The sequence below is a fragment of the Gorilla gorilla genome, chromosome 11, assembly GCF_029281585.2.
Source record: "Gorilla gorilla gorilla isolate KB3781 chromosome 11, NHGRI_mGorGor1-v2.1_pri, whole genome shotgun sequence".
Taxonomy (NCBI): Eukaryota; Metazoa; Chordata; class Mammalia; order Primates; family Hominidae; genus Gorilla; species Gorilla gorilla.
The window spans coordinates 107,286,014-107,312,154 of NC_073235.2; the positions used below are offsets into that span (position 1 = coordinate 107,286,014).

Consider the following 26,141-nt stretch of genomic DNA (forward strand, 5'->3'; position numbering starts at 1 on the left):
TTTTTAAATGGATTAAATCCATTTAATCTGCTTAAATATATTTGCATCAATTATGCATTAAATATATTTATTTTTTTTTAATTTCAGACTTTTAACATTTAATTTTCCTGATATAACTTCAGTTTTGTGATTATACTATATATAAACCTGAAGAGTTACATAAGGCCTATACTTTCATGCATTTAAGAGTGAGCCTTTAACTCACTCCTAGAGCTGTAGGAAAATGAAATTTCTATATTCTTATAAAGTCAGTGTCTTGAGATGATGTAGAGAGTACATTTGGAAATAATTAAAATTTGTTCTTTATTAAAAAAAAGCTCTATCTAGATCTGGACCTTTTCTTCTCAAATAAATTTAGATTAATCCTAAAATGAAAAATGAACCTCTAAAGCCCTTTATATAGAGAAAACTGCTGAGATTATAGTTACTTCACAAAGCTGAATGAAAAGTGACAGGGGGTAATTAACATTCCTTTAAATATTTAGCTGATATATGAACTAGGAAGTGAAATATATGTCTCAATACTTAAATATTTTTCTACTTGAAAAAGGGAATAAGTAATATTATTAAAACTTAGATTATGAGATACTATAGAAAAAAATTCCCTGGAATTGTTGGTGCTTTTATATTGCAATTATTTTGTTTAGAATTATACATCAGAAGAAAACAACTATTAATACCTTTTCTATGGCTTAACCTTTGTTAAGCCATACTAGTTTATACATAATGGTTTATACTGGTTCCCTGTCTTTAAAATAAGAGGCCTATTCTCGGTGGTCTCTGAGCCAATGAATTCCTTCCAGTCTTTGAACTTATAAATTTACTAGTCAAGGCTTGAAAATTCCAAGTATTTTTTTCGGGGTGGGGGGGTGGTAATGAGGGGAAGGTGGGAGGAGGACTATTTTAGAGTGAGAAAACAGCCTATTCAAAAATAATGTTCTAATCAATATAAAATTCTCAGGCTTTTTTTTCCCCCCTACCAAGAGTATTTCTTTTATCTTGGAGATGAAAGACCTTTTTCTTAAATTTGTTCATAAATTAATGAATTTTCAGGCTACATGGCAAGACATTGGAATAACGGGTAGATTGGGGAATTCAAAACATGATGTTTTGTTGAATAGACTTTCTGCTTGGGGATGCACAGTAACGGGAATCCTGCAGAATTGCCGAATCTATTATTCCTACCCTACAGCAGAGATTTCCTCTTTCAAGAGCTCAAAGCCCTGAGGATCTTTGAGGTTCTAGGTGCTGTAGGTCTGAGAGTTGGAAGGGATCTTCAGGATCACAGAAGTTCCACGTCTTATCCTGTAGCATCCTTGAGATACGGCTATCTAGCCTTTGCTTCACTCTTGAAAGATGTAGAGAGCTCATGTTTTTACCATACATCCCATTCTACTCTATGATTGTTCTTTTTTTTTTTTTTGGGAGACAGAGTCTTGCTCTGTCACCCAGGCTGGAGTGCAGTGGTGCAATCTCGGCTCACTGCAACCTCCACCTACTGGGTTCAAGCAATTCTCCTGCCTCAGCCTCCTGAGTAGCTGGGATTACAGGCACGTGCCACCACGCCCAGCTAATTTTTATATTTTTAGTAGAGACAGGGTTTCACCATGTTGGTCAGGCTGGTCTCAAACTCCTGACATCATGATCCACCCACCTCGGCCTCCCAAAGTGCTGGGATTACAGGCGTGAGCCACTGCACCCGGCCAAGATTGTTCTTTTTGAACAATCTTTCTTATGCTGAGTTTCTACCTCTCTATTGTCTATGTATCATTTCTAGAACAGCACAGAAAAAGCCAAATCTCTCTTTTATGTGGAAGTCTTTTAGTTGGATTGGAGATCTCCTATGGTCATTTAACTCTCTGCTGTTACCTCTGTTGTCTCAGTTCTCATGTACTTACTTACGGAGGTCTAAGTGTTTAAGGTAAAACTTTTACATAAAATATAGTCTCCAGTGTAATCCAGATACTTCCTCTGGTGCTTAACGGAAAAGACAATGAATACTCCAAGTCTAGATTAAAAACAAGTAGCATTGGCCTTATTCAGAGGACGTATGTTCACTTCCATTGTGGTGTCTCCCTAAGGGATTTTTAGGACTAATTTTAATAATAAGTAATTTTTACCTTACCTGATAACTTTAAGAGCTCAGTGCCCTGTAAACTGTAGTTCTATCTTTGAAATAGCAAAGTGTTTTCCTTTTTGTTCTCCAGTTTAGACAAGCCTCAATTAGTTCAGCTCACTCATCATAAGATGTATTTCCATCTCCTTAACCTTTGTGGTTACCGTCACATGGGTCATCTCCAGTTAGTTAATGATGGTCTCTTCAAATTTGACAAAAGAGTCTAAATGTAGTGGGACCACTTTGGCACAGAGTGAAACGATTCCTTGTTCTGTTCTCACACAGTCCTTGTATTATCATAGCCTCAGATGGTAATAATAATATTTTTAGCAGACTCATCACTGTTGACTTGTTAAAGCCTGTGGTCAACTAAGCATCTCCTGGGCTTCTTAGAAATGTTGAATAACTGGTAGTCAGTTAGCTACATGTTCTATTGGTAGGATAACCTGGCCTTCCCATCTTCTGGGACTTCTACGCTCCTTTTGTTTTAGGATTTGTCCTTATCCTTCTGAGGAAACTAGACTCTTACTCTGAACAGCTTTTTGGTGGTCTTCATTTGTTTAGCTGTAGAGATGGCATGTGCAAAAGGAACAATTAGGTATTTCAGTTTGAAAAAGTCACATTTTTGGAAGCAAAGATATTATTTTCATTTTTATGTAAATACCTTGCAAGTATATCACACATGCAGAAAAGTACACAAGTTAAGTGTAGCTGGTGAGACAGGAGAGTCCCTGACTCCCTCGGAGGACTTGCGATGAGGGGTGGCTCCTTTGCAGCCGAGCTCAAACCACTTGTGGGAGGGGGAGCACGCAGGTGAGCAGGTGCAGGACCTGGGGCAAGTGCCTTTAGGTGCTGGCAGGACCAAACCCAGTAACCGGGCCCGTGGTAGCAATCAGTGGTTGCCCGCAACTTCTGGAGCCCCAGAGGTTGTGTGTTACAAACAATGCCCTTTTAGTTGCTGCCTTTCACAGAGAGCTAAGCCTTAACCAGCTCAGTGGAGAGTCAGGGTGACATATACCCTGCCCTCTTGGTACCCGGGTTCTTGTCTGGCATCCAGGAAGAATCAGGTCACACGGACTTGAAGGATGTTGAATGCAGAGGTTTTATTGACTGATGGAGGTGGCTGTCAGTGGAAAAGGAGCTAGAGCGGGGATGGTGCGGGAAGAAAGTAATCTTTCCTTGAAGCCTGGCTGACTCCAGCCCGGTCGTCTCCGAAGTCGTGTGGTCTGACATTAAGCCGCGTCTAGCCTTAGTCTCTGATGCGCAGTTGCTTCTAGTCTCTGATGCGCAGTTGCTTCTCCTCTCGACGTTCAGCTGCTTGTCTCTCTGCCAGCTGAGCTCTGAGGTTTACAGGAGCACAAGATACGGAGACTGGGTGGGGCAAAAAGTAGCATTTGAGCTGGAAAACGGATAACTGTTTTCATTTAGGGCTGCAGATTCCAGGCTTGAGGGTGGGTTCTTTGCCAGGGAGCTGCCCTCTTCTATCCAGTATTTCTCCGCCTCCTCTCGGTATCGCTAACATACAGATCAAGAAATAGAACATTGCCCTAGAAGCCGCTTCTTGCCTCTTTCTACTCACCACCCTTCCCCCTCACAAGGAGTAACCAGTCTCGTGACTTCTACATTGTGAATTAATTATGCCTCTTTTTGAACTTGTTATGCATGTAATCATACAAAAGGTGCTTGTTTTGTATTTGGCTCTTTTTATGCAATTTCATGTTGCGAGATTTACTCATGTTGTCGCATAAACTTGTAGTTTGTTCATTCTTGCTGTATAGTATTCCATTGCATGGACATACTGTAGTTTATACATTCTACTGGTTACGAATATTTGAGCTATTTCCAGATTTTTAGGTATTAAAAATAATCCTGCTATGAATATTCTGTGTGTCGTTTGGTTAGGTATATATTCATAGCAGGATTTGATATATACCTAGATTTCTGTTAGATGTATACCCAGAAGTGGAATTGCTGAGTTACGTGTGATGTTCATTCAGCTTTATGGCATGTTTATGTTCAGTTACTGCCAGTTTTCCAAAGTGATTGTATACATTTACACTTTTACCCTTAGTGTGCTAGAATTCTAGTTGCTTTGTATTCTCGCAATCCTTACCCTAACCCCAGTCAATTTGGACAAGATCAATATCTTCACAATAGTGAGCTTTTCAATCTATGATAGTCTTCTTTAATTTTTCCTAATATTTTATAATTTTAAAGCATAAATGTTTTGCATATTTTCGTTAGACTCATTCATAAGTATTTGATTTTATGCTATTGTAAATGTTAAATTTTTTTTTAATCTTTAACTGGTTTTCTTTGTTTAGTTATTGGTTTGCCTTATTTACTAAGATACTTCTATACTGTGATTTGGTGGTGCATATTCTCAAATGCTTTTTCTGCATCCATTGTGATGATCATTTGATCTTTATCCTTTTTTCTATATTAATTTATGAATAACTTTGGTTGATTTTTGACTTTTAAACAACTCTTCCATGACTGTAATAATTTCCACTTGGTTATCATGTATTATTCCTTATAGACATCACTGAATTTGATTTACAAATGTTTAAGATTTTTACCTACATATGTAGATTTTTACCTACATATCCATGAGAAAGAGAGATACTGGTATATTATTTTCTTGTAATATCCTTGTAAGGATATTGGTATCAAATTTATGCTATCTTTTTTTAAAAAAGCCGAGAGAATTTTTTTCTAGTCTCTAGAAGTATTTATATAAAAGATTGGCATTATATGTTCCTTAAATATTAGGAAGATTTTACCTGCGATGTCATCTGAGCTTGGAATTTTCCTTTTGAAGAAACATTTGGAAGGTTTTGAAACAATAAATTCAATTTCATTCTTGTTGTTTTTGTATTAATCATATTTTGTATTTTTACTGTCCATTTTGTTAAGTTGTATTTTTCGAAGAATTCGTTCATTTTATAAAAATTGTTAAATTTATAGGTCCAGGGCTTTTAGAATATTCTCTTCAGTATCTGTAGGATGTATAATGGTTTTGCTTGCCTTTGTTCCTTCCTCATATTGGAAATTTGTTTTATTTTATTTTTCTTGATTGGTTCTGCTATGAATTTACTAGTTTTGTCAAGCTTTTCATAAAACCAACTTTGATTTTTATTTGTTGTTTTTTTATTTCATTGTTCTTTGCTCTTTATTTTCTTCATTGTGTCTTTGGATTTCATTAGCTGTTTTTTTTTTCTAGCTTTTTGATCAATTTTTTTACTTGTTAATATGTGCATTAAAGACCATAACTGACACATTTGGCACTGATTTACCTGCATTCCACACATTTTTGCTATTTTAATTACTAGAAGTATTTTCTCATTGCCTTTATTTTTCATCTATGGATTTTTCAGTACTGTATTTCCTAATTTCCAAACAGCTGGGCATTTTCAAGATATTTTTCTGTGGTTGATTCTACTGTGATAAGAGAACATATTTTAAATGATTTCAGACCTTTGAAATTTGGTACACATTCCATGTACACTTATAAAGTATTTTCTAATCTTTTTGGTTACACTATTTGTGTGTGTGTGTGTGTGTGTGAAAATATAATACAAATAAGTTAGGCTACATTTGTTACTTGTGTCAAGTGATTTATATCTTCTTCAATTTTTTGTTTCCTATCAAGTCTCCCAATTCATGTTTTTAAAATATTTTTTAAAGATCTGTTCATTTTGACAGTATATGTATTAAAGTTATATTATTGGGTACGTACAGATTGAACATTGTTATCTTTCTGTTAGATTGAGCCTTTTATCATGATTGAATATCCCACTTTATCTTTATTAATACTTCTTTCTTTGAAGTCTCCTTTATCTGAGATTAGGATTAGTATGGCCATACCAACTTTCTTTTGATAGAATCATAGATTTTTAGATCTGGAAGTAAATATATGTATGGACTAATTCTCCCTCATTTTATATGTAATTAAAGGTTTATAATTCTATTGAACTTGCCAGGTGTTACTTTCAACCCAGCATAAAAACTCCGGGTCCCATTCTAGTTCTGCTGAATTCTTTGGAAACATACTGTAGTTAATTCAAACAGCCTCAGCCCATGTTCTTCTACTAGGCTTTTCTCCTGAAGTTTATACTTGGTTGATCTATTTTAGGAAGGTGAAGGCGTGTTCTGAAGTCAGTTAGGGCTGGTTCATAATAAACTCTATATTCATTACTGCCTTTTCTGGCTTGATTCTTTCCTTTCAGGTGTCATTGCTGCTCTGCTAGGCTTTGTTTGGGCGTCATTTTCCAAAACTCTTGTTTTTCCCTGCACTGCTCTGTGGCTGGCTACTCAGAGGCTCCTGTTCTCTGTCTGCCCCAAACAGTCTGCAGACATGCTCTGTCACCTTCTCCTTCCTGGGTGCACTGTGGGGCATCTGATTCTCATTTGGTCTTGGGTAGAGGGGAGAATGCCCCCAGGAGATTATTATAAAAGTAATTAAGTGTTATGTGCAAGTACATTTTTATAATTCTCTATCTAATTTCCGGTGCCTCAAACTCCCTCTCTATTCTTGGCAGTAAGATCTTTTTCCACTGTTTCCAAAACCCTTAAGTCTATGATTATGAAGATTATATTTTGAAGGTTTCCCCACTTAATTCTCATTTGTGAAGCATGGGACAGACCCACTTAAGCAAAGAATTTGGGGCCTTCCATTGTCACCCCCCATGTCTCTACATTTTGACCTCTATGAGGTGCATCATACAAAAGGCCATCGAGTCTCCAGGCTCACTAATGATGATGCACCCAAGGCCCAGAGTAATGGCAACTTGCCTGGGTACATATGCTTATGTAGGGATAGAAATGGACCTGATTCCCTGCCTGATTCCTTGGTAATTGTGCTTTGTATTAAGTTATTTAATAACAAAATATTTTCTGTGTTTAAAAAAAAAAATCCCACCTTGGCTTTTCTGCTTATTCAGTGTCTGAACTTCGGAAAGTTAATTCACCTACCTTGGTTTTCTCATCTGTAAGATGGATTAACTGTTTTATGAGGCATTTTGAGGATAAATGAGTTAATCATACAAAACACATAGTACCTATAGTACCTGACCTATAGGTAAAATCTCATTTTGTGGATATGTGCCACCAAATTCATGAAGTTAAATTCTATAAAGAAAATTCCGTTTTGTTTTTACCTTCCATTTGACCATTGCTGTTGTGTTCCAGTAGGTAAGATTATTCTAGTAAAAACATTAAGCCACCAGAAAACCAGTTGCATGGCTGAGAACTGTAATTCATGTAGCCCCTCTCCAAAAATCGGCTTTTCCTTTGCAGCACTCTCCTCACTTTGGGACCTTGCTGCCATTGCAGGCTATTTTTTCTTCTTGGACTACAGGCATCTTGCTTGGGCCCCTCCAAGTTTTCCCTTTCTTGTGATTGTTGGCATAATCCCAGTTCTTGGTAGTCACAGCATTATAGTATGTGGGTTGCCAGTCTACTCCTTTAGGTATTACAAGTGGAAAATTATTGTACTTCAAACATGGTTAATGTAAATTTTCTAAGGCATAAGGTAAAATTTCATGTCATCTACCCGTAGTGAAGGTCTTTTGGTGCTATTAGTATTAATGCCTATTTGGAACCATTTTTATATTTGATCATTAAAAATAACTCTGTCTTCTTCCTGTAATGCATGTGTTTTTGTTTTGCTTTCCTTTTGCAATTCATTCTCATAGGCTAGTTTTAGTTTTAAAATGTTAGTAGCATTTAAATTAACTCTTTTATTTTAAAAACAGATACAATAATGTCAAAAGTGAAGAAAACATAATTATAACATTATTTTTCAATACTTTAATGATCCTAGGAGTATAAGAAATAAGACATTGCATAGCAAAATGAACACATATATTAGAGATATTTTCAAAATAATTTAAAAGCTATGTGTACCACAGTTAATTGTGCAATATAAAGGCAAGTTAAGTGTCATAATCATAAAAATATAGTTAATTTTTCCCAGTGACAGTATGAACCAGAACACATATGTGAACACCTTTTCATATCTGATCAGTTTTATTCCTGATGGCAATAAAACCATGTAAATGAAATGCAAAATGTTGACTGCAATGTAATGGTTGAAATTTTTACATGCATTAAAGAGTCAGGATAAATTTATGGTCTTACGATGGCTGTAGGTTGCATATTTTGTATGTACATTTTTGAGTGATCAATAGCACCATGGCCAAAATACCATGGGGACAAAATCACAGTTGGTATGTACTGTGGTTTATTGACATTTTGCCCCCTCTCAGATGTGTAAAATATTAACCCTGGGACTGATTTCCTATGGCTTGTCTGTTTTTGTTCAGGGTTAGGTGTAGATATATGCCCATCATTAGCCTACTCTTTTCTTCTTTGGAATGTATAAAATGGCAATATCAATGTGGAATAGGGAGTTCAAATTGTAGTCTTTCCATATTCTGACACCATGTTTTTCACTTAAAATTTTTGGGTCAAATACATGTTTCCAAAATGTATCAAGATACTTTTTTACTTCATTTAGTTCTGAGCTCTTTTGAATCAAATTAGAGAACAGTGTCTTAGTTTCAACTCCGTGTCTTACTTTCCACAATGTCTTGGATCCCAGTGTGCGTGAGGGAGGAATGGATGTGATGCGGCAACCCCATCTTGCTGCCATTTGTTTGATATTCCCTTTGCCACTGATCAAATCCTATCTTTGGCTATTTTTTGAGTTACTTTATTTTAAATTAGGACTCTTTGTCTCTTTCTCTCTGTGTTTCCACCTCTAGGCAGGAAGGTGTACTTTAACTTACTGCAGTTGTGAAGGATGATTATTTACCTCCATCGTAGGTGATAAAATCTGCTTTTACAAACTGAACTTAAGAAAAAAGCAGATAACTAATAGATGCCTGCTTTTAAGTACAAATATACTATAAAGAAAACTCTTTAGAATACATTACTTTTTATAAACATGGTTAAAATCAACAGATTTCATCTACAGAGCTAGGTAATATATCAAAAAACAACTCAATGGAAGTTTATAGAAATTAATTAAATTGAACTCTTTTTATAAGCAGACTTTTTACAAGGAATAAATAATATTTCAGTCAGAAGTCCTGGGTAGATTTGAAGAAATATGTTGCTTGCAGCATGGCCATAACAAAAAAGATTTAATTCCCAAATATTGCTGGGGGAGAGCTGTATTGTCCAGTGGCCATTACATAGTTTTCTCTATGCTAGGATCCTCCCTTTTTGAAATCTGGCCTATTATACTTAGCTCATCTTTTACAGCACAATTACTTCGGGTTGGCAAAGACCTCTGGTTAAAGAAACTGAATAATGAGAGTTGTGTGTCTTTCTTACCTGATTATACTCCCACTGCTTATATCTGTGAGATCTCTATCTGTGCCACAGAGTCAGGCATTTAAAGTTTCCTAGTAAATCATTGGTGTTTGCACCTATAAACTCAGTATTAGAAGTAAACAAAACTCCTTTTATTTTACTTGAAATTCAATACTGTATGGAAAACTTAATTTTGAAATGTCTAAAGCCTAACTAAGGAGAATTCCTTTATATTTTTAAAGCCTATCACTTTACCAAGTTGTATTACTGGAAAGCTATGTACTTGGGTCACATTTTAGTAGCTCTCCAAATAGATGCCTTAAAAAAGTATTATTTAATAGTATGCCCTTACCTTTTATTGGGGGTCAGCTAAAAAGAAGACTGTATGACAACCATTTCTATTAGCTTTTATGAAATTGAAATTGAATTCCGTGGGTTATATTAGTTCTTATCCCTAATAAAGATTTGTATGGGAAAGGCTTAGAGCTGTATCCTAGAAGAATTTCCATCTTTCTTTTTTAACAAACTGGTATCTGTTCATTTATTGGATACCAAGTGTATTATAGCTCAAAAGTTTCCCACTTTGAGGGGCGTTCTAAGACTCACAGAACCAAATTGATTATAGCTAGGGGATTATGGTAAAACCTTACTAATGTTTTTCTTCACTTCATTCATTGGTTCATGTTCTTGTCCCATCGCTATAATGGTTCACTTTCATAGCTATCCTGGAAATAGGCAGTACATAAGTAACTGAATGAGCTAGATTATTTAATTCTAAATTCTAGAATCAGAGTAAGCGGTTTTTAAAAGTAAGCAGTTTTTTAAAAAGCGATAGTTGAACATCTCTTTAATTACTACCCCAACTCAGTGAATTCCCCATTCAACTCTGAACACAGTTTGAGTTGCTGCCATGCCGCAGGAAATGGCAAGCGAGGCTGGAGCTCCTGCTCTGTACATCATTGCATATCTCAGAGTGAGGCTGCATGCTGAGCATGGAGATTTAAACAGGTGAAGATGTTGGTGGCTACCCATTCCATTTATATATTTTGTAGTGATAGCTATTACCATCACAGATTCTGCCTTTAGGGTTTTTTCCCTACAGCTTTGGAATCTGTTTGGACTTTTATTCCTAGTTTCAGAAAGTACCCTCAAGAAGATCTTTCTTTTCCAGAGTATTCTTGGAATTACCTGAGTTGTAGGTTATAAAAATTCCCTGAGTATGTTTTTCAAGCAGTTTATTTTTGCATTGCAATTTACCTTCCAGCAAAATTGATGAAATATGTATACCTTGATTCTCCGATTTAAGTTAAACAGGATAAAAATGCCAAGTATTTTTTTCCAAATAAATAGATAACATTTGTTTTCAGTGTTTAAAAATTTGATTACTAGAACATATTTTTAACAAGTCAACTTATGTCTCTTAACATTAAAATGTGTTTAACTTTTTAACATAGATTAGGTCATTAAACTTGTGTTTGTTCTACTATAGGGTCCTGGTTACTGGGTGAAGATTCATCACTTAGAATATACAGATGGAGGAATCCTGGATCCAGATGATGTCTTGGCAGATGTTGTTGAAGATAAAGACAAGGTAGATAACTCTAAAAATGTGCCTCTTTGTTTTCCTCTACAGAGCTGCATGTTTTCAAGAGACTGAAATCCTTAACAAACTCATGTGCCAATTATTATTAAAAGATACCATCTGTTCAGGTTTCACCTGGACAGCCCATAAATCAAAGTTCTTCATCAGATGTTTGGAAAAACTGTGTTAAGGTTTGGGAATCTGTTTGTGTTGGCCTAATTAGCAGACACTTCATTCCCAAGAGTTTCTGATATGTCTTAATAAATTAGTTTCATATGTGAGGCTGTTGGAATCATCATTGTCGTTGCTGGCTCTGTAGTTTATTCCTGGCCCTTGCTAAATATTCAACTAAATGCCTGAGGCGTGAATGTGTTTCAAAGTAGAGAATACAATGAGGCAGCAAGTTTTATGAAGAATTACAGTGAAGATTTTTCTGAAAGTAGCTGGCAAACAACTATCTTGAGTGATAGTCTTATTTTCACTGCTACAATAAAAGGCACTAAATTGAATACTCCAAAAAGTTTGAGCGTGTTCTGCCACTTATTTGGGAATAATCCCGTTGCAAATATCTTGTTTTAATGAGATTTTTCTTCTGAGACTATACAGAGGAAGGTGTGAAAGTATACTATTTCTCTGCAATACACACGATTATTGCTGTTGAGACACGTTTAATACTACAGGTTTGGCTCCTGTCATCAATGGCTAATGTGTTTTCCAAAACCGAACTCTGTCGGAGAGATCTAGCTTTCAAAGTTTCTTCTATTATACATCTTTAGTGCTGTTTTTACCAGGCTAATTTGTATTTGGAAACATGTTTCTCTATATTTTTTCCCTGTAATCTCAGGGGTGTGTATGTGTACATTTTTGTGTTTTACCTAACTGGACTGGAATATCAATAAGTGATTTATTAAACTCAGGTAAAGTTTATATTTTTCTTTTTCCATAAGATCTCTTCAGACTGTTCAAACTTACATTAATCTTTGCAGACATCTTATACATTTACTTTTCATATTTTATTTTGTAATTAAAACCTGTTTTGCTTTATGTTGTTATTAGCGATTTTATAGTCTATTTAGGGAGATAACTAACTAAGTTTTATAGTCTATCTAGGGAAATAACTAGCTATCCAGATAAACCTAGTTATCTCCCTAAATAGATTGTAAGCTCCTAGTGGACATGGACTGGGAGATTTTTATTTGTGTGTTTTTTGTTAGTAGTATCTGGTATAATATCTTACACAAACTTGATTCCCAAAAATACTTACTGAATTAATGAGTGAAAAAGACAGCTTTACTTTCTACACTTGACTCTTGCTGTATATAATTTTGATATATACTTCCTGTTTATTTAGTTGGTCTCAGGGTAAATAAAAGGGTAACTAATGTATTATTAACCTTCAGAACCCTGAAGAAGGGTTTTTACTTCTTTCACCCTGTTTCACTTTCTGCTTCTTCCCTAGGGATCATCTTCTTCCTTTGAAATAATCCAGATATTTTAATTGTTTATTAATGTAGAAGGCAGTTCCTGTCTTAAATTTCGCTGACGTCCAGAGCATTAAAATGAAGGGCCAAAAAATGGCAAGTTTAGGAAGGACCAGAAGAAAATGTCTTACCCCAGCTTCATCCAATACCTCATTACTAGAAGGATAAGTCCATGAACAGTGCCCAGGGAGGTAATTTGTCCTATAGAGCTCTCACATTTAGAGCACTCTTTTAAACTATCTCAGCAATGCAGTTTATAACCATAATCCACTTACTACACACAGAAACAGCTTTATTATATGTAATCTCTGTTTTAATGGGACTCTACCACCATTACTAAATAAGGTAAAAAAGTGAGATAATCAGTTAAAATCCTAGCTGAGGATTAGTACTGCTTGGGTTCGGCTTTAACAATTCTGTTAATGTACTTCAGTATTTCTACATGATGCCTAATTGGTATTGTTCTGCAGAGTTTATGAGAATTTATACTTTTGATGTTGCTAGAAAAAATTGTGTTGCCATTTCTTCCTCTTAAAAAATATGTAAGTGGCACGGTGGCTCATGCCTGTAATCCTAGCACTTTGGGAGGCTAAGGTGGGTGGATCACGAGGTCAGGAGATCAGGATCATCCTGGCTAACACGGTGAAACCCCATCTCTACTAAAAATACAAAAAAGATACACAGGAGTGGTGGCATGCACCTGTAATTCCAGCTACTCAGGAGGCTGAGGCAGGAGAATCAATTGAACCCAGGAGGCAGAGGTTGCAGTGAGCCAAGATCATACCAGTGCAGGCCAGCCTGGGTGACAGAGCAAGACTCCATCTCAAAAAAAAAAAAAAAAAAAAAAAAAAAAAAGGTGAAAAAAAGAATTTCTTATTTTTCTGACAACCCTTGGTAATCTTAAGATTTCTTTATAGTCCATATGTCTAGTGTGGAAAGAAGGCCCTGCCAAATTTCATTTTACCTTACTTTTTGGCAGTTTAGATTAAGAAGTAACTATAAGTGATGCTTTGTGGATGCTTAATGACATATCAATCTCACCCAGGATCCTTTGAGGCAGTATTGAGCTTAGACAAAATAACAGTTCACCTGTTTGCAAATTGGCTACCTAATAATCTTTGGCATTTAAAATGTGGAGAGAGAACAAGTCCAAAGAGGCACGGATAGATGCACATAATCATTGTGCTAACCCCAAAATATCTCACCTCCTAGGAAAGACTCTCACTCCAGGTGAGAAGTGGCATTAAGGAACTGTTGGTCTATTGCAGCATATCAGGCAGGAAAAACAGAAACGTAGAAAGCAGGGGAGGCTGGGCCATTTAGTGTATGGTAACACCATCCCACACACTTCAGTAAAGGTAGAAACTAGAGGTTAAATGATATTGTACTTAAAATTAGAGAAGGCTCTAACAAAGTTCAGCCAGTGTTCTTAAGAAATGACTTTTAAAACTTGTGCCTAAAGTGGTTTGTCTTTGGTCTTACTTCTATTATTCCTTTGGCCAACATAGTGCTTGGCGCATACATGGTGTCTGCTTGGGAGCTTTGGTTTTTTAAACTTGCTTTCCTAGTACAGCTTCCACGGGGACCAAGTCTCCACTGTGTTACACTACTTCTAGCCTATATGTGTCAGAATATTATTGGAACAGCTTTGGAATATTGCATCTTATGATAACTATTTGTATAAAATGTTGTGCTGAAACTTAATAATTATCTGGTTATGACAGTTATTCTCAAGATTCTTCAGTTTGTCTATCAGTCTGATGATTCAAGTTCTTTGGGATAAATATCTAAGAATTGTAATTTTACACTCATGTCTCCTCTCTGGTTGCTAAAGGCTACCAACTTAGTTCACCCAATAGTAACAACCTAATCATTGATGACTAGCAATGGCCCAGAATGTCTTTGGCCCTTATTTATTCTACTTTATTTTAAAGCAATCCTGAAGACAAGAGCTAGTGTTATCCCTATTTTTAATTTCCAGAATAATCACAGAAATTGTAAGTAACTTGCCCAAGATCACACAGGTAGTAAATGGCACAATCAGACTCTGGAACCTAGAATTTAAATTTCTGTAATCTTATTTCTTTTCTTCTCTGATGTGTCAAGCAGTTTGGCCCTTGTATCTATAATTTCTATTACGAAAATTCATCAGTCATAAATTAACATGAATTTTGCTTTTACGTAGTCACCACCATTGCTAAGAAAAGGTTGGTAATAGACCAAACTGTTGAGTATAACAAAACAGTTGAGCATACAATTTATTATTTATAAATTAATTCAGAATTAATACGCCATACATATTTAGTATATTTCAACCCTGTTTGCCTATAGCCTGCATCTAGTTTATTGTAAAGGCTTGTCAGCTCTACCTCTGTTGCTTTCTTTTGCATCCTCTTTTTTCTAGGACCCAGATTATTTGATTCAGATACAGTTTAATTTCAGTTGGACGCTTTAGACTGCACTTGAAGTCTAACCACCATATGCAGTTACAAAGAAAAACAAGTTTGTATTACAGTAACTACTTTTTTGCACCAACTATAGACTGTGCTGTTTTCAGTAGGCAGAGTAATGGCTCCCCAAAGATGTCTACTCCCTAATCTCTACAACCTGTGAATATGAATGTTACATGACAGAGCGTCTTTGCAGATGTGCTTAAGGATCTTAAAATGGAGAGATTATTCTGGATTATTTGGATGGACCCAATGTAGTCACAAGCATCCTTATAAATGAAAGAAGAAGGCAGGAGAGTATTAGAGAGATAAATGTGAGAAAGACACACCCAGCCAATGCCAGCTGTGAAGATGGAGAAGGTGCCACCAGCGAAGAATGTAGCTGGCCTCTGACATTGGAATCAGTAAGGGAATGGATTCTCCCCTAAAGCCTCCAGAGAGAACACAGTCCTGCTGATACCTTGATTTTAGCCCAGTGAGACTTGTTTCAGATTTCTTAACTGTCAGATAATAAACTTGTGATGTTTTAAGCCATTACATTTGTGGTGACTTGCTACAGCAGCAATAGGACACTAATACATACACTGCCTCTTTTCCCATTTTAACTTTTAAAGTGATGTTAGTCTTCTCAAATTTCATATTGACTGGGCATTGAGATCCTGCAGGATGAGATAAATGCTTTGTACTTCAGATGGGTTCCTTGTTCTTTGCCTTCCTCCCAAAGTCTATCACAAATGATCCTCAGTTTATTGGGTGAGCCTTCACTCTTTGAGACTTGATCTTTAAATATCTAATTATGCTGTTATTGTCTATAGTGTAGAAATTATTTCAAAGTCACAGCCAAACAGCCTTGTTCACTTATCAGTTTCTCACTGCAGTATGTAAAGGCCCTAAGAAGTCTGAAGAGGACTGATACTTAGTAAACCACTGCAAAGCTTAATGCTTCCTTCCTAAGTTTTAAGTGAGCATGAGAGCTTCTGAGTATTAAGCTTTTTAAAATGATTATTTTCCTTGGTAATTGCCATTATTAATTTTTGGCTTGGTTGAAGAAGACAACTGCAATATAACATGAAAACATGGCAATCTATCACTTCTATTATATAAAGTGAATTACTGCCATGGTTTCATTAACTGTACAAAAGTAATACTGTATTATGTAGTAAAGTAACATGGAAAGATGCCTCTGTTCTTGACTAAATTTTGCCTATCCTAGGGGGCTAGTTTGGAGAGATGCCAGTGGTTTTCAGGGCTTCCAAGTGAATTGCCCACTGGATCACATGTGATATCTGGTATTCAAATGTTATAATTTCAGTTCAGTTTTATCTCCTATTAGTTATCTGTCCTTGGGCAAGCTTCTTTATCTCTCTGCTCTTGGTTTCCCCATTTGTAAAATGAATATAATGTTCTTACAGGGTTGGTGTAGGAAAACTAGGTAGGTAAACTATATAAAATTTTAAGTATAGTATAGCATATACTGAGAACTCAAATGCTGTTGTATTAATGATACTATGGTAGTGCTATTACAGTATTTTTAACGTAGATGTTTTGATGTTACCATTAGATGTTTTTAGGTATTTAAACATCAAATAAACTATTTTACTGTACATTTTAACTGCTTTTTAAACAAAACTTATACGAATTGAAGTTATTAAATTGGTAAAATAGTTTTATAAGAAGATATTGAATATGACAGAACATTTGGATTAATATATTGTTATTATTTGCGAAATGAAAATGCCAGTATGAGTAAACTGGAAATGAGAATCCTTTTATCAGAACATATTATTTGGTAACATAAGGAGCATTTGGAGATCTAACATGATTTTAAAATGGAGACTGGTTTGCGCAATGCTGCATGAACTAGTGACCTAAAGCCAGGCTCTTTATCCTTAAGCCAAATTGCTTTCTGAACACTCTGTTGCCCTCTAGTGGGTCCACAGTTACCTAGAAACCAGCTCACAGGAGCTACTTCCTGAACAGGATGAAGTATTTGGTTCTACTTTATTTGAAAATAATTTTTGCTATGTTTTTTGTTACAACTCACAGACTCAGGCATGGAGAATAAAGCCAGAGTTTGCATATATTTCCCTGTGCTTTTGTGCATCTTCTAGTAAGGGCTAAAGGAAATTCCTTGCATTTATAAAAACTCCTCTTTTAAATTTATTTTTAAATTTAGACTTCTTCCCGCCTACCTGTTTGCTGGCTGAAAGATTAATGGCTGGTGGTGATGAAGTGTGTAACTTTTTCAGTCTGTAGTTGGACAATCTATGAAGTATATTGTGTTTTCTGGAGAAGTATAATGCTAAATTAAGTTAAACAGCTTTTTTTTTTTTAAAGGTCCTGATTTATTTCATTTCTGAGCCCTCATTTTATCAGTAAGATTTCCATCGCAAGCTAAAGTACCTATTTTAAAGCCACAATTAAAAGAAAAACAAATCAGGATATGATGTGTTTTTGTTTTTCCTTCAAAAAGTCTTACTTTGGTTTATGGGAGTTGATGTTATAAAAGCACAAATGGTTTATGGGAGTTGATGTTATAAAAGCACAAAAGCACATAGAAGAAGTTTGGAGAAGGTTTCAGATATAAATGCAGACGCTCCTAAAGAACAAGTGAATTACCTTGGTCATGAAATTTTAGCTCAGAATTTTCAAGATTACTCTCTGCTTATAGAATTACAAAATTATAGAATCATGGATCCAAACAAGACCTCAACAGTCATGTGGATTAAACTCATCATCTTTCAAAAGAGGAAATATCCTACCCAGGAAGAGGTTATAGAACACCGTGTCTGTAGCTGATTTAGTTCCTGAGTCCATTTCTGCATTTCCTCCCTAGGATGCTGATAACATCTCATGCAGATCAAAACTACTCAGTTTCAAGTTGGCTTCCTCCATTGACATCCTTGTTTTTGTTGGTTAGGAGCACCTTCTCCTAGTCTCCCAGGCTTGAACTTGCAGTTATTTAAAAAATTTAGTTATTTAATAAAGCCAATTTATTCTTTCCTTTATCCTTTCTCATATGTTTGTTTTTGTCTTTGAATTTCCACAGCTACCAAATTTATATCCATAATATTTCAGGCCAAGGTTACTGTAATTGACAAGAAATTGGTCGTCTTGTTTTTAGTCTCTTCCTTACCCATCAGCTGTTTTTGTGCCTCGTGTGTAGGGAGAATGGTTAAGATCTTGGATTCTGGACAAAAAAGTCAGTTCATTTCTTGGCCCTGTTACTTGTCTAGTTTTGTCCAAGTTGCTAAACCTCTTTGTGCCTTAGTTTCATCATGGATAAGTGGAACTAAAAATAGTACTAATTATGTAAGTTAATACGAAATGTTCAGGAGAGCACCTGGCCTGTAGTAAGTCATCAATTGTTATTGTAATTAACACACTATTAATAATGTAAATTACATTATTTAAAAAGTATTGCTTAAATCATATTGTTCCTTTTAGTGTATACTGCATCAAGTCCAAACTTTGTAGCCATACATTATATTTATAGGCCTCACAATGCCTCCAAACTTTCTCTAAACCCACTTCAACCTCAGTGGTGGCGAAACTACTGTACGATTTATTATGTATCATGGACTTTCTAGCTCCAAAGCTTTTTTTCTTAATGTTCCAGTTGTCTGCTATATCCTTGTCCCTATTTCCAGCCCATCGAAGATTCAGTTTTTGTTGTATTTTGTATTATTCAATATTAGCTCCATGAGGAGGGGGTCTTTGCTTTATTCACTGCTGTATTCCCAGTGCCTGCAGCAGTGCCTGGCATTTCCTAGCTGTTCAAATAATTACAGTCAATGAATGAACGTATGCTTTGAGGTTTTTGAATAAGCCATTCAACCACTTGTAACTCCAGTTTTTCCATTGGTAAAATGAGAGTGATAAATGATATCGTTCACACCGTATTATTGGGAAGGTTGAGAAAGTGTGCAGGAAAATACAATGGAAATTACAAAGCACTATATATGTGTAAAAAATGTATCTATTCCTGCTGTTCAGTTCTTATGAATTTTTCAAGATCAAGGTGAAATTGTATTTTATCCCAGTCAACATTTGTAAATCATCTCAATCTAAAGTAAATCCTCTGTGCTCTGAAATTTTATAGAAACGATTAAGTGGTCTTTTTTTCTTTTTCAAATGTTATTGGCTAGTAACATTTACCACTTACCATCTCGAAGTTCTTAAGAATTTTATTGTTTAACTTTTTAAGTCTTAGTTTTGTCTGTCCAGGTGTCTTGTGTGCTGTTTTAGGACTGGGATGATTGTTTAAAATATTTTTTAGCTGATAGACTTCTTACCTGTAGTTCAGTGTTTCATAAACATGTTTAATTTTAGTTAGTGATAGAGTGGGAACTAGAATTGAAGATTTCTAATTAACTACCTTTTTCTTCCACCAAACTACGTCGTCTCTTTGAAATATTTTATTAGGAGACAGTTTGTGGGCATGTTTCAACCTCAGAGAAGAATTTTGGAATCAATGCCTTTGTGACCTTACTATAGCAAAGGCAAATAGTGTCAAGAGATAGTAACTTAAAACTACAGTAATCTTGATGATGGCCATGTCAGATATGTGCCTTCCGCAATTTAGTTGGTTGACAACTATAGTGTGTATGGGTGTATGTGTGTATGTACGTATGATGAAAGAATCTGTGCACATATGTATGTATGTGGAGGAGTGTGTACACTTGCCCTGAATTTGTTTGCTTGTTGTGTACAGTTGTGACACACAGGTTTCATCAGAGGTTGGAATGAAATGATCAAGCTCTATGGTATTATTAATTTAGCTAAGCATTTGAGTACAGTGAAGAGTAAACCATAAGAAAATGTTTGATATGTGTGTAAAATTTTAAGTTTGGTTGGAGGGAAAAACTCAAGAAAATTTGAGATCACAATAATGCTTTACTTAGAGCTAAAAATGTAATTCAAAATAAGAATCAATGAGCACTTTCATCTTTACAGTATGCCTTTCACCACATGTTACATTACTGGACTCAGTTCTACCAATCTTCTCTCTCACATTAGCTTCTTTTGAAGCTATTTATATAGGCATATCTTTGGCCTAGGGGTATGGGACCATTATTTTTTTTTTAATATACATCTGTTTTTTTACTTATGTAACTTACAAATTACAATCTCATTGTAATACCTAAAATTATACCAAATGGAAGACTACTTAAGCTATAAAACATCTTCTTTTAAAAATGCAAATGCCTGTGAGTGCTAGTGTCAGTCACCAGTACCTGTGTGTATTGATTCAGATCGTGCTCCACTAATACCTAGCTGAAATCAGCTTCACTAAAGCAGTATTATAGAGTGTCATGTGGCAGAGCACAGGACATTGACAGTTTGAATGTAGGTTTTTCTTATTTTAAGCTGGCTCAACCTCAGTTCTCATGTTTATAAAGTCAGCTTTTAGGAGGAGGATCAAATGAAATGAAAGAGTGTGTGGTAACATTTTGAACTGTGATGTATCACACAAATATATCACTTTTATTCTTGCATCGTGTAGCAGCAGCCCTGAGGTATTTAGGCAAACATTTCTGCATAGCCCAGAAAGGGCTTGTGGTGGTATGAGAACACTGAGCCAGGAACAGAGGAATGTCAGAGAGGTTTGGAAGGGAGGAGGATGGTTATGTCAAAAGGCCACTCTTCTCTTCTTGCCATCTAGTGAGGTGTTCAGGAAAGAGGTAGTGCTGAGGAGTATAGGGAGAAGTAGTTTTCTGAAACAAAAATTGCATTTTTCTTTAATAATTGAATGTGGGTGGTAAGAAAGGATATCAGAACTTCCAGGTACAGACCATCAAGGAAGGTGAAAACCAAAGTACAAGGATAGTTGTTCAGAATCTTCCCAAGATTCCACAATCTTGATAACGTCTGCATAGGTTATCAGGTATCATGTTTGCTGCCTATTTCTTAATGAGTAACAGCAGGTTCTATAAAATGGGAGGTGGGTGCTTTGAAACAATAGGCAGTATGGGGGGAGGTATCTCTATCTTAGGTTAGGAAAAATCTCAAGAAATAAAATGGAAAGTTATGAGAAAAGCAGCTGACCTTCCGTTAAATCATGACCTTAGGTCTCATGATTTAATGGAAGAAGAAAACGGAAACAAAAAACAGGCCAACAGGACACTGCTCAGTATGGGCAAATAACCACTGAACCTTAAACAAGCAACTATTTAGTTACTTGATAGTTTCACCAAGAGATATTTGCTATTGAGCAATTTAATGGGAGTAACCATATACCAGACTCTTAATTTACTATGCTGGTTCTCCTATTTCCAGGACCTAAACTCACTTTATATTATTAATTAGCCATATTGTGAATCCAACAAGACGTTTTTGACTTCTCTTGGAATCAAACTGATGTTTATCACACTTTTATGAGGTACCTGTTCCAAATTCTATGTAAACCGCTTGTACTTATAGATACATTTTTAGTAAATAAGAATATTCAGTTTCCTTAAGCTTAGGCTTTTAAGTTGTAGTGTTTGAAAGTCCTATAAGTATTTAATATCACATTTAGAAAGAAAGTGTGTTTTCCCTGTCATGTGAATATGGAAACTTCACTTACAGAATTGCGGCAGGATTACTAAACTTAATATTTACTCTTTTAACTTTTTAAGTTATCTTTTTAGCTTTCCTTCGATGTTATGAATCAGTTTTGAAGGATCAAGTGACATTTTCTTAACAATAAAGAAGAAAGCCTCCTTGTGCAGACTTTAAATCAGGAGTGAAATAGCATAGAAACATGTTCAGAAATAATCTCTTCATTAATCTCAACCAAAACCATGTTACAATTGAAATACACATATTTATACAATACTTAACTACAAACAGACCAGAAAGACTACAAAATAATATGATTTGAGATTATTCTAATAGCCTAACAATCTTAAATATGCATATATGTGTGTAAAAGTTGAAGAATCTCATAGTTCTTAATTGATAACAGGGATAGAAGTTGATTTTCTAGACTGCTGGCTAAGTGTGGCCACTGTATACCAGTTCAAAATGAACCCATTGTGGTAAAATGACGTGTTCTAAATAGTTCACCTTTTAAATGGGAATTTTACAGAGCTCTTGGTTGACTTACTTGGAAATGGAAGTACCTAATGTTAAGACTGAGGAACCTGGGACTACAATTGAGAAGAGAGGGCAGAGGGAGCCTGCTAACTGTCCTCAACTATTTGAGTGATCATAGAAAAGGTATAAATTCATTCCCTATTGCTCTAAGAAATCGGGCCAGTGGTGTTTCAAGAAAATCTTTTTCAGCTGAATATAATGAACAGCTTCTCAATGAAGCACATGCTGCTTTCTAACACACGAGCTCATCTTAGTCACTGAGACCAAGTATATAAGCAAGAGTGGAGCAGACATCTGCCAGGAATTCCTCTTTTAGTTTTGCAGTTTGATTAGAGACTTCTAAAGGTCAACTGTCAGCCTCTGAGGCGTGCATTTCAGTCTGGAAATACAGGATTGGCCTATATAGTCCGTTGTGATACAGTGTTGTTTGCTGACCTCACATCCGTTGTCCCCTTTCTCCTTACGGTTGTGTTCAGATTCTCTCTCCCTTCAACTTGAAGCCCATATGGTTCAGTGCATGTGACTACTCACCTGCAAGGGTGACCCTGGGTGGCCCTTTGTCTGTTACTAATATTTGGTTCCCTGTGACAGTGATTACTTTGGGAATGGTCGTGTGATTCAGTTTGTGCCAAATATGTTCAAGGAGAGATTTGCTGAGGCCTTCTGGGAAAGATGGTTTCATCTTGTGGGAGAAGTTTTCTCCGAATTTTATTTTGTTGTTATGAAGTTTAGATCCATGGCTGCCATCTAGCTTCCAACAAGAGAAGAAATTCAGGTTCCGGTAATCTAAGGAACATGGCGTCAGAGCCAGTGGGTTGAGTCGACTCTCAAGACCCTCCTAACTTGGAACCTCCAATTACACGGGCCATGTATTGCCTTACATTTACGCCTGTTTCCATTGCGTTTTTCTGTGACTCACAGATTACGGATTCTCGTTGGTTACCCTGTTAGAGAAGCTTAGGCTCTATTTTTTGGGCTCCTCTTTATTTCCATTTGATTAGGACATATTTGTCCTAACCTCTTTCAGTTCTATACGTCATTAATTGGAAAGTTTTCAGATTGTTGTTCACATTTCTGCCAAATTATTTAGCTCCTTTCTTTCAGAAGTTTTTGAATTGTCAATGAAGGAATTACACATCTTAAAATCTGGAGGGGTAAAAATGCATATTCCAGTTGTTTGGTTTGCATGGCTTAGATTTACTAGGCAAGATTAACTTGGAATTTTTCCATTTGGTGCGAATTATATCTTTTTATTTTAAAGTCTTTGTTATCCTTGATTGTTGATTGGGTTTTTTTTTTCTGGAAGAAATAATTAATGCTATTCAACACATCTATTAAGATGTGTTTGTCATAAACTCTCATTATTTCTATTATTCATTACTTCAAAAATTATGTATTGAGAGCCAATATTCTAGTGACTGGGAAATCAGAAGGAGTTCTGTCTTTAGCCTTTTTAGATACTTAAAGTGTAAGTGGTTACGTCAATGCGTGGTCTTACAGAGTAACATAGAGGCCATTTTTCCAATGGATTTCTTTAAAATTGTAGCGTTCCTCATTTTTATTTTAAGAACTTGGAAGAAACATTTGACACTAACCTCAAAATGTCTCTTCAACTGGGTGCAATCCTATTTACATCAAGAAACTGGAGACTATATTTAAAGCAAACAAATATAAAAAAGAAAAACCTTGGGCAGTTTAAGAAGTTTCTCAGAACTCAGAGTGAAGTATAATAATCTTTTAAGTTATTATCCAATGGCATGAGATCATAATGTGGTTAATACTCCAGCTTCCCCTTAGCTGTGAAGAAGTTTTGCAATTATCAGTTTTCCCAAAATTATCTCAAAAAATAATGAAGCCCTTGACCCGACATATGACTCTTTTCTTCCGACTCTTTACCCAAGTTGTAAAGAAGTGTCTAGGTGCCCCTGGTGTAGCAAGTAAAGCCTGGAGACTCCCAGGGAGCCCTGGGCCCCTAAATGGGGCAGACTGGGGATATTTCTTCTTCACCGAGGAAGTGGGGTTGCTTACGCTTGGACACTGAAAACACATCTGTGATATATTCAATGTACTTCATGTCCAAGCAATATAAAGACAGTGGTCCTTTACATTGTGACATTGAAATCACAATCACTCCTTTCTGAAGTGGCTACATGGCTGTCAAAATCAGGGTTCTTTAAACAAGCTTCAGAACATGCCACTCTTCCCTAACAAGACAGAATAATTTGGTATATTTAGGAAGATTGGAGGTTAAGCGAGTGAGATTCCGGGAGGATTTGTAAGAACACTGTAGAAGTGTTGGGGGTGGGGGAGATAAATGTGATGAGTTAGAAAAATAAGTAATTTGCAGATTTAGTGTGCTGATGATTCAAAAAGTGCTGTAATGAATGTTACAATAAGACAAGCAACAAAGAATAATGTGATAGACAACGATACAATAATGTTTGGGGAGGCTCCATGTCAAAGGCATCAACACTCAAACTATTTACATGTCTCTTTCCCAAATGGAAACTTATTTCCCAAATGGAAATAAGGAAGTTAAGTAGTTACAATGATTGAGCATAAAAATGGATGAAATATTTTGCATTTAACAGAGACCAATCTGAGATGAATCTTGTATTCTTATATATAATGCATCAAAATATGGAATGCAGCTTCTGACTGGCCAAGTTAATTTTAAACCTTAGTATTTTTTATATGTATACACAGTAACAGAAAATGTATCAAGTTGGTCTGTTCCAAGAAAGTCTAGGTTGAAAACATGTGTATTTCCTGCCACATTGATACTTGAAATAAATATTCAAATAAAGGTGGAATGTTAAAAATCCTGCAGTACTGTTCTTTAAATCTTTGCTGTTTGTTGGAAATCAGAAGCTAAAATTGAAAATTAGATTTATTGAGATGAATACTTCAAAGGCTGTTTCCTGGTATCTTAATTCGATATATTGCTTTCCTCTTTTTCCAAAACAAATATTTTCCTCTTATTTAAACAATGTTTTCTTTTATTCAGCTATAGCATCTGATGGCCTCATGTTACTGAAAGTTAACATAATAATTTGGGACTTAGAAACTTTATTTTACTCCTAGTTATAACTTTATTGGAAAATTTAATTTTGTACAGTGAAAATAATTATGTCTGGAATACTCTGAGCACCATTTTGACAGTAGCACACCTTATATGAAATAAACAGATTTTTAAAAATTTGATAGTGTCTTCATATAAGGAGAGGAATATAGCTCTGGATTGAATTTTTGACACACAATCTTTTGTTATGACATCTAGTTGATTAATACTTCAGCCAAATCAGTGTTTTATAGTATCTCTTCACTGTCCATTGGATCTGGAGCTACAAGCATGCATAAAACCTGGAATCTGCTTTGTACTTCTCATCATTTACTTTGGGGCAATGCCAGTGTCTTGATTATAGTGTTTGAAGTCTAAATGCTTTAAGAATTCATCTAAGGCAGGACAATTTTTATACATGATTTTCTTATTGTATTTGAGTGACAGTGTTTAAGAATTTCTTAAGGTTAAAAGGTGGTTGGACAGAATTTTTGAATAAGAGGCACTTTTGTATGTTTTTTCCTTTGTTTTAAAATTGTTAAACTGTTAACTGTTAAACCCAACACTACTAAAAAAGCTAGTACTTGTTAAATGTCAAAAAATTTTAAATATGGTAAAATACCAAGATGAATACCAAAATCATCTGCAGTCACATCAAGCAGGAGTAGTCATTATTAAAAGTTGGGCATATAAATTTCTTTTGTATATGTATTGAAGCATAAATATTTACATTTATACTTTTTCATACAAAATTGTTTTAGTAACATGCTTTTTTTTGACTTAACACATTTTGCTATGTATTTATTCTTTGAAAGATGATTTTCAATGTGTATTTGGCCCATCCTTGTTTGAATGGGGATTTTTAGCTTTAGCTTCCTTCCTTTGCTTTTTCCTTGAACATTTTGCTATAATTCTGATAAATACTCTATTTACTGTAATTAAAATGTAAAAGCAAGATGTGTTTTCAATGTAAAAATCCTGGGATATTTTAGGAAAAGGACTTTTAACCCTATAAATACAGCATAGAATTCTTGTCTAGAGAACTAAGTAA

The 26,141-nt window shown here is 35.4% G+C and overlaps 1 protein-coding gene across 3 annotated transcripts in view; it reads left to right on the forward strand.

Annotated features, from left to right (window-relative positions):
- Positions 1-26,141, forward strand: part of PARD3B (par-3 family cell polarity regulator beta) — a 1,084,399-nt gene that overhangs the window by 142,761 nt on the left and 915,497 nt on the right. For all 3 annotated transcript variants that reach the window (XM_063695123.1, XM_019022741.4, XM_019022742.3), the window contains exon 2: positions 10,926-11,027. In XM_063695123.1, coding sequence (XP_063551193.1) covers positions 10,926-11,027 — 102 coding nt within the window. The remainder of the gene's footprint in view (positions 1-10,925; positions 11,028-26,141) is intronic.